This window comes from Nestor notabilis, unplaced genomic scaffold (genome assembly GCF_000696875.1).
Source record: "Nestor notabilis isolate BGI_N333 unplaced genomic scaffold, ASM69687v1 scaffold3815, whole genome shotgun sequence".
Lineage (NCBI taxonomy): Eukaryota > Metazoa > Chordata > Aves > Psittaciformes > Psittacidae > Nestor > Nestor notabilis.
In genome coordinates, this window is record NW_009928669.1 from 83876 (window position 1) to 98293 (window position 14418).

The window sequence follows — 14418 nt, forward strand, 5'->3', positions numbered from 1 at the left end:
TTGATTTTCAGTCAGGAGAAAATGTAAGTGGCATCAAGAAGCTTATTGCAAGCCACGTTGGCCACTGCCCTAATTATTCAATTATGTAATTTGAAACTGATGAAGCAAGAGTCAATTCTAGGCAAATGTGGTCTGAGGACATGGCACCAGCTGAAGTAAGTGTCATTTAAAACAGTAAAAAGAAAAGAGAAACTAATAGCCATCCTGCATGTAAAAGCCAGATGCTAAAAACTGGATCACCCTTTCAAACTAATAACCTCTCCATCATCTTCATACGCGTTCTCCACCAACTGATGTAAAATAAAAGACTTTGCTCCCAAACAAATTAATAAGACAGTATAAATAAAGACATATAGACCATTCACAAATACTCTGTTGGCCACAGAACACACTGGAGCTGCCTTTGCTGACAGCTGCATTAACAGCCGCAGTTGGACTGCTGTGGAGGAGGGGTGTCCTTTAGCCGTGTGTTCTGCTTGCTGGCAGCAATGGTGGGATCCATCTCCAGGCTTTCAGACATTTTGTCACAGATGATATCCACGAGTCGCTCAAATGTCTGCTTGACATTAATGTTGTCCTTGGCACTTGTTTCAAAAAATTCAAATCCTAAGAAAATAAAAAACATGCTTATGTTCAATGCATATTCCAGTGTCTCCAATAAATATACAAACTTCTCTTGGGCAAGGAAAAGCGGAGGTGAAAAGCAAACGTGTGACAGCGTGCATAAGAGAGAATGATACTGGAAGAGCAGGTAAAACTGTAGCACAATCAAAAGTACACTAGTGGTATTTGCTTTATACCAAGCCAGACAGGAACAGGACAAAAACATTCCCTTTAACAAATTCTGCTTTAAAACAGTTTACTTTAAAAATTGTCACCAGTTTAAAAGCATTATTATTTTAGAAATGCCTATGTATCCACTCATTAAGAAGGAATAATCTACTGTTCCATCTCTATTATGTTCCTCTGAGCATTATTCAGGTTAAAACAGACATTTCCATTGTGTCATTAAGCTGGTGCCAAACCAAACAACTCTATTTGGAAATAACCAAATAAACAAACAAGCAAGAAAGGGGAAGACTGCTGCAATTTGATATCTACTCAAGTTAGAGGTGAATCCATGGGACCAAACGGACTCTCAATGCCACAAACCAAGCTAAAAAAGAAAATATAAATAAATAATAAACAAATTTTTCTCAAACACATATAAGGAAGAAAACTTCATTAATTTATGTGGAAGGACTTTTATCTATTGATTCCCAATGACTACTCCAAAGGCAAAAATCAGAGCTATCCTTAACCCAGAAGGGACACTGGAAGCCTTTACGGAGCACAGCCAGCTCTTTTAAGCTCCCTTCTCCATACCCATTTGTCCCATGTCTCATCTCCCATGTCTGCCTCCTTCATCTGGGCAAGATATGTGGGCAGTCAGCCTGCAATACAGCAGGCTTCTGCTAGTGCTGGCTATCCCTCTGTTCTAGCTTCCCTTTGCAGAACATTTGCAGGAAAACTGTGCATAATAAAAGACCATCTAAAGAAATCATGCTGGGAAGAGGTTTAAATCTACATGGCATTTTTAGTTAAGCTTGGCTTACACGTCTCCTATGTTTCAAACTAGAAGGAAAATCGGGAAAGCCAGTGTTGCTTCACTTGCTCTGCTGCATGCAGGAGAAGGCTGTTCAGAATGCCTAGGGAAACAAAGATCCTCAACATTTTCAGCGTTCTGCATTGAAACTGTCTGCAGCTCTAGGACAGCAACACAGTCAGATCATTCCATAAGTGTCAGTGTCTTCTTCACAGGAAGCAGGAGGAAAGCAGTCATTCCAAAGAGGAACAAGCAGGACCAGAGGGCAGAAGGGATGAGGGGCAGTGAGAGGATGCCTGAAAAATGGCACACCAAAGCACTGGAGAAGATGACAGGAAAAGGAATAAATCTTAAGGACATTTATGAGAGGACCAGTTTTTACAGTTAAGACGACAGAATAACAAGCACATGAGATGATCATGAAATGGCAGATATGACAAGTAGGTAAGAGATCTGGGCAGAGAAAAGCAAAAAGTGAAGGGAAAAGAGTGACAAAGAAGGGAGGAGACCCATGTCAGGAAATATTGTAACATGGACAGGATCAAGAAAACAGACCCACTACCACAGTTAAGATGTTCTGAATAAAAAAACTGTGAAAAACTTTGAGGCATTCATTCTCCAAGTAAAATAGAGGTGTGCAGAGTGCTCAAGCACAAACATATTTATTCTAATAAAAGACACTACAGCTGCGGTGAAATCTATGTAATTTCAGTTACAATTTTGTTATAAGAAGGAAATTGCAATCAGAGTAGTGGTGTAGCTGGGTATCAGGCTGTGCCTGTATACAAATCACATCAATTTAGTCATTAATTGCCTGGGTGATCCAGGGCCTCCCTGGCTGGACCCTACATAAATGAGACAATGAACTGACCTGTGAGAAACCGACAGAACTCCCAGCTACCTTCACAACAAAGTATTTGCTTTATTCTCTACAAGCAGTGTATAGGTAGAAATTTTGGGCAACCCTGGAGACTCCCTCTAGTAAGCCTCTGCTGTGCACAGGCCATTAAGATAGGAACTGTTTATATGCTTAAATGTGCTGCTAAACATCTAAGTAAAGAATGGGCCATGCTAGTGGGCTTCCCCCATGCAGTTTCTGCTGTAGAATGGATTCAACTGCACATAGGTAGGACACCTGTTGTTGGTCTGTGGTGTAGAAACTGTTCCTACAGATGTAGAAATGCTCACACAGAACAGTCTTTTGAAACCAGTTAAGAAAGTTAAAAGATGCTTTGTGTACAGTTTAAAGTAATCACTGCCAAACGATCATGTAGTGGGCAAGTAGGACTAGCTAGTTCACCAGAATTCAGCAGAACAAGAGTTCACAGTCTCATTTGGTGCACCTGAAGACACCATTGCAAAGGCACTTGAAACAGAAGCTCCCATTGCCATCCAGACAGCCACTGAATGTTCTGTGCTGGGGGTTCAATTCCTCACATTACAGTCACCTTATGCAAAAGATCCCAGTAAATTGGTCGTATTTATTTTTCATTTGTTTGTTTAACAGAAAGTCTGTCTGTTGAACAGTTTCAAAGAGATATGGAACATTTTTCCCAGCAGAGTGTGCATGTAATAAATATCTGACTTCTGGTTGTTCTCCATTTTGTTATGCAATATTTTGCAGAACTTGACCTTTCCTCTCCTCCTGACTAATCTTGCAATTATTTTACTAAGAGTGCTTAGACACCCTAAGCTTTTAACATGCATGTGTATGAAGGCCCCAGATGTCTGCCTTTTAATACTTTCTCCAGGTTTTTTGCCACTGCTCATTAGGACAAAGAAAAGATTTTCTGTAACAGTGTAAGCCCAAAGTGAGGCAATTCTCTAGTGATGCTCAGGGCAGCAGAGCTCGAAGAACACCATGTTCCCACCACCTGTGATGATCTGTACTGTTCATGTAGATGAGACCTAGCAGAGCCAAGTACTGCAAAGAAATTACAAAGCCCAAGAGGCAAGTGAAGTAGGTAAGGCAGAAGAGAGTTTAGTATCAGCTGGGATGGAGTTAATTTTCTTCCTAGCAGCTGGTGCAGTGCTGTGTTATGGGTTTAGTGTGAAAAAAACAATGGTAACACACCAATGTTTTTAATTGTTGCTAAGTAGAGCCTACCCTGATCGAGGACTTTTCAGATCTGCCAATGAGGGACACAAGAAGCACAAAAAGAGAGGAGAGACATGACACCTGACCCAAACTAGCCAAAAGGGTATTTCATACCATAGAACATCATAATTGGTATATAAACTACAGAGAGTTAGCCAGGAGGGACTGATTGCTTCTTGGGAATGATCTGGGCGTTGGTCAGTGGTGAGGAATTGTAATGTGCATCACTTGTTTATTCCTTCCCCTCTCTATTTACTATCCTTATAATTATTCTTACTTTTATTTCAATTATTAAGCTGTTCTTATCTCAACCCGTGGGGGTTTACATTTTTTCTGATTATCCTCCCCATCTCACTGGGGATTGGGCATGGAGTGAGTGAGAGGCTGTGTGGCACCTAGTTCCCAGCTGGACTTACACCATGACAAGCCAAAACTGAGAAAAATCAAAATATCAAAGTGCTTCCTGAATATATGAACAGTGTGGATGGAACATGCCTCAGGATGTTCTAATTTAATTGCCTTGTTTGTGTTTAATTCAGTTTTCCCTTTGCTGTCCTTACAATGCGTCTCACTCTTCCCATAGCATTGACTCAAAGAAAGCTTGCAAGCTCTCAGCAGCCCCCACACAGCACTATGAAATAGTGTGGCAGCCAACACATCAACAGGCTGCTGTTGTTCACCTGATGAGCTATAAAGCACACAGACCAGTAGCCACCCTGAAACACATAAACAGAATGAATTACTGATTTTGTTCCCTCCCTGCCTCGTTTGTCCTGACTTTGCAGAGGCTCCTTCATCAATACTCATTAACCCTTGTTTATGGTTCTTTCAAAAAATAAAGGGGAAAAAAAAAAGGACACCCATATGCAGAGCAAAGAACATTTTGCACCCTCTCATCTTTCTGAGAAAATGTGACATCAAGAGGGCACACTAGATAGCAAATTTTAAGCACAATTCCACAGACGATACAGACAAGCTATATTAACGTTTCACCAGCTGATTAGGAAGGCCTTCTGGTTTCAGAGTGGTTGCCTAAAACCAAGACAATTTTGTTTACCACCCCTGATGTTATATTTAACAGATGTCCTTAAGGGTGTGTTCCTGCAATAACTATCCTTCCTCAAAGACAAGCTTGAACTGTGATCCTTAGCGCTGCTCTTGCCAGTTCCTTGTTCAACCCAGTATTTTGAGCAGTGGGAGACTGCAACATCAGAGCAAGAAGACACTGAAGGAAGCTGCTCCCTTTGTCACACAGAGTACAAAAGGCAAAATCTAGGAAGCCTTGGGAATGAATTATTTCACAATGTCCTAGCATTTAAAGGAGAGGAGCTAATGATGCTTTATTTGCTTGGATTTGCATCCTGTGGGTAGTTCTGAGGGGGTGCCAGTAGGCACTCAGGCTCTTGCCTGCTGTGAATAGTATCTAATAAGGTTTGCATTTACACTTCAGGCTGCCAGTCAAGGCAGCTGCAAGCCCCTTCTCCCCTTCTTAGATGTTCAGTTCCTCAGAACTGTTAATATCTTCGAGACCTCTACTGCTTACTCAAAGAGAAACAGACACACATGGCATGATTGCAAAGGTCACCTGGGAAACTGGGCTGGAGGTAGCCAGTGACTATTGATGTTCTTCAAAGTACCTCCTACACCCACAACTCTGGCAGCAGACCTGGTTACACTGTGCTCTATGTAATCCCCTAGTACCTAGTGCAGCATGAGCACAACACACATGGTTTGGACCTATGGCAGGATTACACTTCTGAAGCAACTTTAGGGGCCCTGGTCTTCAAGATACAACACACTCTATAGCGGTAGTAATTGTAGACCAGTTGGATGAGACCTCTGAGGTCTAAACAAGCCCAAGGGCTGGACTATGTTAAGTATTAAAATGACATTAAGCCCTCAAATTGGACTTTGCTAATATTACCTCAGCAAAGAGCAATCCTTTAGCACCATTCTGGATAGAACTAGTGTAAAGGTTGTTAACAGAAATGCTTAGATATTTATCCAACCTTTAGGGTGGCCAATTATATATATATAGACGTAAAGGGGGACTCTTAGCTGTGACAGAATGGACAGACCTGAGGGGCAGTAATGTTATAATGAACACCTTCCAGGTATGCATATCATAGAATCATAGAATCATAGAATGGTTTGGGTTGGAAAGGACCTTAAGATCATCTAGTTCCAATCCCTCTGCCACGAGCAGGGACACCACACACTAAACTATGTCGCCCAGGGCTCTGTCCAACTTAGCCTTGAACACTGCCAGAGTTGGAGCATTCACAACTTCCTTGGGCAACCCATTCCAGTGCCTCACCACCCTCACTGTGAAGAACTTCTTCCTTATATCTAACCTAAAGTTCCCCTGTTTAAGTTTGAAGCCATTAACCCTTGTCCTACCACTAGAGTCCCTAATGAAGAGACCCTCCCCAGCATCCTTGTAGGCCCCCTTCGGATATTGGAAGGCTGCTATGACGTCTCCACACAGCTTCTCTTTTCCAGGCTGAACAGCCCCAACTTTCTCAGCCTGTCTTCATATGGGAGGTGCTCCAGCCCTCTTATCATCCTCAGAATTATAAATTCCAGTTGTGCTGGCTTCCAGATACCTTTTAAATGAATGCATTTGGGCAATCAGTTAGATGCCTGCCAAAGGATTTTCTTTTGCTTGTTTACATGAGACATTTGTGGAGCAAACACAATCCCTTGTTTCTCCTTCTCATTAAGTAACTTTCCTGTAATGAAGTTCCAAGAGCGTGAAAGCAATGGCAGGTTGGCATTTTCCCCCTGTAAAAAGCCATCCTGGGGACAGGCACTTTTAACTGCTCTGCTAATACCCTGTGTTGTAACTAAACAGATGGCTCTGGTGTATGTCAGTCCATCAGTGCTGTCAGCCTGTCTCCTTCCTCTGGCACTAACATTTGCCCTTTAAAAAGAGCTAAAATCCAGTGAAGGATGGAACTATGAACATGGATGTTCTTGCACATCACAATTATTTTCATTTTTAATGCAAAGTTAGATGCAGCATATGTCTGTTCCCTGGAAGTTGCTGGTGACCCTGCCTTCTGCACCACAGCCTCCAGACAGCCATGAAGGCAAAACAGAACTTGCTGTTCTAGCAAGCTGTGTGCTGAGCTGCCAAGTCCCACTTGATTCCTGACATAGATGCCAAAATAACCGCCCTAAAAATGCCTCTTCAGTTGCTGCCTAAGCTCACAGATGCCTGATATGCCCAGTATACCCACAAATGCCTAATGTGTACATCACCCCCCAGGGCTTATACCCCAAGGCAAGTGAAGGTTCACTCTGGTCTTGATGCTGGGGAGCTGCTACCTTGTCCATCAGCCCTGGCAGGATTCAGAAACCAGTCATGTTCCTGCCCTATCTCAGCAGCAGGCCTGGTGTTGCAGGCTTGGTCAGATCACACAGAAGTGCTAAATGCTGAATTGTGCCCTGTAGAAGCACATGGTACTAACAAATACTCTATTTTCAGGCTTGCTGGGGTGCTGAATGGTTTTAATTTGAAGAATTTGAACCTATGTCTGGTTTGAACCTATGGCAGTATTATACTTTTGCAGCAACCTTAGAGACCCTGGTTTTAAATAGATTATATACTCTGTAATGGGAGTATTTGCAATTAAAAACTAATGAGTGTTGAAATAATTTGTACCACACACATAACAAATAGGAGTTGTACAGAAGGACATGAACAACCAAAGAACATATATACAATTATGCAGCTAATTTTCATGCATAACAAATCATCATAGAGAAATTGTGTGCCAAACTACACACGTAACTGTCTATTTGCATGTGCAGTTCAAAGCTCTGTGTACACCTCTGCCTGCTAATCCTTTACCAGAACATACATCACAATATGTCATACAGACCATGAATAAAAGGAACCAAGAAATTCATTCCATCTGTGAGTCATTCTTTTTATTTCTGTTCTGACAGATGACACCACACTTTCATAAACATATGAAACTTTGAACTCAGCTGAGATGTATGAGATGAATATGTCAGAAAACTGTGTGAGTAATGCAGCTGGGAAGTGTGCATACATTTTGCTTGTAAGTTCCCAGCCTTTTTTACTAAATGCTCTAAAGCACATGGGTGCTGACTATATTGGGATTACTCTCCATAGCCGATGCATATAGTGCTCAGAGCAAACATTAATGAAGAGACAGGGCTTTCCACACTCTTTTTAGTAGTGATTAGTGAATAAACTTGTTTAAATGTGTTTGCTATGATTCCTGTGTCAATATTAACATTACATTAATTAGTTCTTTCTACTGACTGATACGTCACATTTCTGTATTTTCTTGGTAAGATATCTCTATGAGGTAAACTTACATGACTCAACTGCATTTATTTCATCCTATCTTTTTTAACCTCATTACTTTTTTAATGATACTATTATGTTAATCAACCATGAACTAATTTCTTTAAAAAGCCTGTACCACTTACAAGAATACTGAATAGGGTGACAAGGACTAGCTAAGGTGTGAGATGGTCTTTGTATCTTGAAGGGTGAAACAGTCTGGGAATTTCAGCCTGGAGAAAAAGGAGGGGTATGATAAAGGTCTCTGAAACCAATGATGTTACAGAGCAGGTAACAGCAAACAATTGTTCACTGTTTCTCAGAATATAACAGTGAAGAAGCATCAAACAAAACTAGCAAGTGGCTGATTCAAAGTGGAAGCAGATAAACTGCATATTTAAAAGATATTGTGGATGGTACGGTTGCATATGGTTTCAGAGACATCAATGGACAAGTCCATGAGAAAAAAAAAAACATGAAAGGGCAATTGAATAGAAAGATACTGCCTTTTGGTTCAGGAGACCCATGAATATAATTTGCTACAGCCTGGTACACTATCACAATATATTTGCCCTATTATATCTTACATAAGGCACTGTCCTGGGTTCAGCTACAGCAGTCATTTTTCTCCTTAGTAGCTGTTGCAGTGCTGTGTTTTTGACTTTCAGCCTGGGAACAACGCTGATCACACCGATGTTTTCAGTTGTTGCTCAGTAATGTTTACTCTGACCAAGGACTTTCTCAGTCTCATGCTCTGCCAGGGAGGAGGGGAAGCCGGGAGGAAGCAGAGACAGGACACCTGACCCAAACTGGCCAAAGCGGTATTCCATAGCACAGCACGTCATGCCCAGTATAGAAACTGGGGGGAGTTACCCGGAAGGCCCAGATCGCTGCTCGGGTCGGGCTGGGTATCGGTCGGCGGGTGGTGAGCAGTTATGTCCTCTCCCCTTGTTATTTCCCTTACCATTATCATTATTATGGGTAGCAGTAGTGGTTTGTATTATACCTTAGTTACTGGACTGCTCTTATCTCAACCCGTGGGAGTTACATTCCTTCGATTCTCCTCCCCATCCCTCTGGGAGCGGGGGGAGGAAGAACAGGGGGAGTGAGCGAGTGGCTGCGTTGTTCCGAGTTATCGTCTGGGCTTAAACCACACCAGGAACCTACTTCTGGCCATTGCTGTACGTACGGTAGTACACTGATTGCTGCTTTTATTGGTGGTATCACCAGTGTCATACCCTATGTCATTAACAACAAGCTTAGTAAAAAAACCAAACTAATGTGGAAAGGAGAGAAAGATTGACTTGATAAACATTCCGTTAGTTTACCTTCAAGGTCAGATATGGTTTTCTTAACCATTCTTTTTTTTGTGAACTTCTGTTAGTGTTATGAGAGAGGTACTTGGAGCTACCACAGGATACTTGACTAGTTTAGCCAGACTTTTGCAGGTAACGAGGCCTATTGGTGGTTGATCTAAACTATGTTTGAGTTACACTTGAGGATTAAGCCAGCACTGAGATTCAAGGAAATGAGGTCAGCAGCAACAAAAAAGGCCCAATTTTCCAATAATGCTGTTCTCAGTAGGACACTGTGCTTCCTGGAGGGTTAAATGCCCAATGCTTTTTTTTGACCTTTTGAAAACCCAGCCCAAAAATGTACATGTATTCCTTTTCCCAGTGACTTCAAATAAACTAGTGCTGAAAATAAAACCACACTTGAGAACAGTGTTTCACAACATGTTCTTTGTACAGCAGTCATGCATCTTGCTTGCTTGTAATTGTGGCTGCAATCAATGTTGCAGACCATGGCATTCAAAGGGCCTACAATCTTGAAGTATCTTGCTGGACACAAAAATCCATATTGTTATTTTTAAAACATATCCACAAGAGATGTTATCAATTAACTGGCAGAGAAAGAAAAGACAGCCCCAAGTGTTCAACATGTGTCCTTCAAACTGGCCAACATGGACAGAGCACTTATTACAATTTGGTTCAGAGAAACTCATTCTTCTGCTTTTCCTGACACCATCTTCCACAATCTCTGAGCAGAGTTAAGAAATTATTGCAGCTGTACAGAGAACACATAAACATTCGTGTGTGCAGTCTGAGTACCATAAACAACATACTTGATCAGAGCCATAATTTATCTGATACAATTATCTGCCCTTGAGATAGCCATAGAATATATACCTGAAAAAGGAAAACCTCGAGAAGATAAAGACTGGAACAGTGGATAATCTGCTTCCATAGAGATTGAATTCTAAATCCCAGGAGTTAGAGTTTGCTTTAAAGCTTGAAACATGAGTTTTGATATCTAGCTCATTACTCTTCCTGTTTGTTTTTTTTTTTTTTTTGCAAGCATTGGTTATTACAGCTGAGGATTCTTGACAACATGGAAAGTTCCTTCTTGTCTTGCTAAATTCATGACCTTGGGGATTCCTTGTCAACTCACATTAATCTTTCCATAGGAATATAGTTCAAGGAATAGAAATTCAGATTAGTTACGTTACTTTAAAATTAAAAAATCTTCAAAATCTACATTGCAAATTTATGTTTATTGCCAGACGTTTTAGTGCCTGGTATAAATGGGGGGGTGAAAGTATATGGTTACATTTTTTTTGATCTCTTTTCCATTGAATACACTTTCCTTGCTCCTAGTAAATGACTAAATATTAGAAATGCTAACAAAGGGAAATATATATTGGAATATATAATGTGACAGGTATTTCTACAAAGAAAACTACCCTCTGTTAAAGCGGGTGCAATAGTAACCATTTTGGTTTTGTTGAAACAGTTTTAGAAATTCAGTTTTTCACAAATATTTGCAATTTTTCAGGACATAACCTCCTGTTAAATCTTTTCTGTCATGTTTAAAGGACTAATTTATGTTAATTTTTAATGTTTATTTTAGCTTTTACACAGAATGCTTATTTAGACATAATAATAGCTTTTATGCATAATGCTTATTTAGACAAATGCAGTAGGCAGATATGTTATTCTGATTAAATTATTTACCAGGACAAGCAGTTGTACAACTAGAGAAAATATACTAAGAAATAAAGTCAGTGAGTTATGAACATGCATAGGTTAAGAACCACCAGCATGGGATTAGATACTGCACAGGTGGTATGTGTGAAATGACACCATCTCTCTCTGTTTCCCATGCAGTTACTCTTACAACACCCTTTCCGCTAAGCTCCTGTATAGGAATAGTGATGAGGAGATCTTGGTTGCACGCATGTTCACCAGACTGAGCCTTTACCATGGTTAGTTTTAAAAATAGTAACAAACCTATGCCCAGTACAGCAGGAAATTGACCTCAAATGATGACAAGGTTTGATCTGCACACCCGCCAAGCATGCTTTCCAGAGACAGCAAATTTGAAGGAAAAAACAGGTCAGTAGTAGTATTAAGATGATTAATTAAGTTTGGCCAGTGTCAACTCAAAAACTTTTCATGGTATGAAAGAATATCACTGCTGGGTAGAAACAGAAAGAACAGAGATGTTCACAGCTCCACAGTTTTCTGAGTGGACAACATATGCCTTCTAAGTGGAGACTTTATGAAACAGAGGTTCGCATTATTTACACCTGTGTGAATGTGCAGTAGTTGAACTGTTAGCAGTGGGAGCTGGATATTGGTGTCATTCTGGTTTGGATTATTGATATTGGTAATCATAACCCAAATGTTCCCAACTTGCATCCTCACTAGGATGCATCTGCCTGTAGCTGTAACTGTCTAAACATACTGTATATATACAGACACATGCCTAATCTTGCTGCTTATCACAAAGGCCATAATGTACTTCCTGTCTAAGGATCAGAATTAGTAATGTTTTATCAGATACGTCTTTAGTCTAACCCAGCCTCTGAGCCAACGCCGGTCTTGTGGACACTTTTAGATAGCAGACATATCACAGCTCTGTATAAGGTCAACCCTGGACACATGTCCATTCTAATGATGTTACAGTATTAGTGGTATCAACAAGGACAGTTCAGACCTCAGCCTGCAGAAACAAAAGGGAGGTGGCGTATGACTATTCCTGTACAGTGAATGTATCACAAACATTTCACTACAAGTATCATAGCAATTAATGATATTTCTTTGTGATTTCTCACAAGCATTCATAAATCTTTTGTAATTTCTTACCAAGTTGCTCTGCTAAATGTTTGCCTCTCTCAGTGAAGATTACCCGTTCATCCTCCATGTCACATTTGTTACCAACCAAAATAACCTGGGCATTATCCCAAGAGTATGTTTTGATTTGAGTCGACCTTAAAAAAAAAGACAAAGAGAGAGAATGAAGTCAAAGCAAAGCAAATTCCCCTTAAATCAATTTCAAACAGAATAGTAACAAGTCAAAAAAGACAATACTGATTTTGACATCCAGGGTAACATGATTCTGTTTATTTATGGATTTCAACTAAATTAAGGATTATCTGTCTGGAATTGTTATTTCAGGAATAATATAATCACAGGTTTTACTTTTGCATGTTAGAACAAAGCACTTCTTCAATATTTTCTCCTGCCATCAACATTCTTCCTGTATTTTTAGAAAGAAGCTGTAACACTTTCTCCCACACAATTAAAAGAAGTATTTTCACATTTTAATGCAAACATTAAACGCACAGATTTGAAATAAAATCAACAGCTTATTCATTTCTCATCTTTCGCTTTTAAAAATCAGAAACTAAATTTATCAGCAAAACTTCAAAACCATTTTGTCTTCCTTCTGTTGCTTCTCTCCAGCGTGTTCCGATATAGGCCTTCGACCTGCCAGAATGACAGCAATGTTTACATTGCGCATTAAGCCATGGGCAGGGACTGACTCTGAACTTTGATTTATCTCCCTTTCAAACAATACAAGTGCTAACCATGACTACAGCTAAATTCGAGTATCTTAGGCCTTGAAACACCCTGGGACCGCCAGTAGTGGTGGTTAAACAGCTTACGTACAAAACTCTGTTAGAATCATAGAATGCTTTGGGTTGGAAGGCACCTTAAGGATTATCTAGTTCCAACACCCCTGACACAGGCAGAGTAAAATACTGCTCTTCTGCAATTTGAATGAAACACAGTTAATGGGCAACTTGAGAGCACACTTGCGGCACTCCTCAGTTGCTGACTGCCACCATTCTGCTGATACTCAGACCTGCTCTGCAGGAAGGAAAGCTTCATGTCCTGAGTCCAGGCTCTGCCAGAGTGGTGCTGCTGGCTACCACCTTCTAACAGAGAGCAGTACCTGCTCTAGAAGGTAACTCAGGGTGAAGCAAGCTTACTCTAAGCATTTACACTTTGCCTTGGACTTGTGATTATGTCTAGCTTTAGGCTCTGAGCCAACTGCTCAGTCAACTGCTTAATAACTAAGATATAAATATCTCTTCTGTCCCCATATGATCAACTGAGAGAGAAAATTATGTAAATCATGTCTCTCTTTCCCCCCTTTTTGAACAATACCTGGTGCTTAGAAAAACTGCACTGAAATAGAACCTGACCTGCTACACATGTAGGAGAGAGCACTCTAGAAGGGAATCCTGTTGTGTATCAGGGCCCTAGGTATCTGTGAGAAAATATGAAAAGCCTTCAAAAATCTGTCACCTGTTTTGGAAGCTGGTCTGTGTGGGTGCTAAGTAAGTTCACTAGTGATCCCTTCTTGTAACAGCCGTTATCACTACATATTCAGATCCCTGTCTGCAAAATGTTCCATGCATACAAAAATTAATGATATTGAGAGACAGAAAATGGATCAAATCTCCTCAGCTGGCTTTGCTTACTGCCAGACCAGAGGGATGAACAGCTATCTTTGTAACCCTGGGTCCAGTGCCATTGCCCACAGGGACAGAGCCCCCTGCATGAGTTGAAGCACCTTTAAGCCATGTGTGATGGGTTTGCAGTGCCAGGCAGAGGAATTGAAGGTGAAGGATCATACTGTCTTTAGGGCTGTTTTACTTCGTCAGAACGAGGAAGAGGGAACTGAAGCAAGCCCCAGGCATTTAGTGCTACACATTGTTCCCTTGAGCAATCCCCGATTCTTCCTTCAAGAAATGAACACTGTGCTATTTTAAATATGGTTGATAGTAATTTGAGTAAGGCATCACAAGGTACTGTAATGAAAGCACCCTGTAGACTTAAATTTTACTATAAATGCAACTGCTCAGAAAGAAAGGGCATTGTGTATTCATTTTGGCAGAGATGTTCTCTTGGAAACATGCTGAGTTCTTCTGGAATTTGTGGTTAAGCAAAATGGAATTATTACTATTTTTTTTTAACCAGAACCTCATTTGTCACCATAGCAACTTTGCAAATATGAGTAGCTCAAACGTCAGAGGATGTTAGTCCATTAAGGTCTCTAAAAGAGCTTAGCTCTGAACAGTTATGAGTTGAGGATCAATTCATTCCTCTTATGTCAGCAGGA

At 40.6% G+C, this 14418-nt stretch overlaps 1 protein-coding gene across 1 annotated transcript in view; it reads right to left on the reverse strand.

The window, feature by feature from the left end:
- Window positions 1-418: 418 nt before the first annotated feature.
- The window catches only part of LOC104405790 (ras-related protein Rab-3C), a gene marked incomplete at its 5' end in the record, with an annotated part of 63225 nt that continues 49225 nt past the window's right edge, over window positions 419-14418 (reverse strand). Inside the window, 2 exons of the mRNA XM_010014612.1 lie at window positions 419-606; window positions 12153-12277. Coding sequence (XP_010012914.1) covers window positions 419-606; window positions 12153-12277 — 313 coding nt within the window. The remainder of the gene's footprint in view (window positions 607-12152; window positions 12278-14418) is intronic.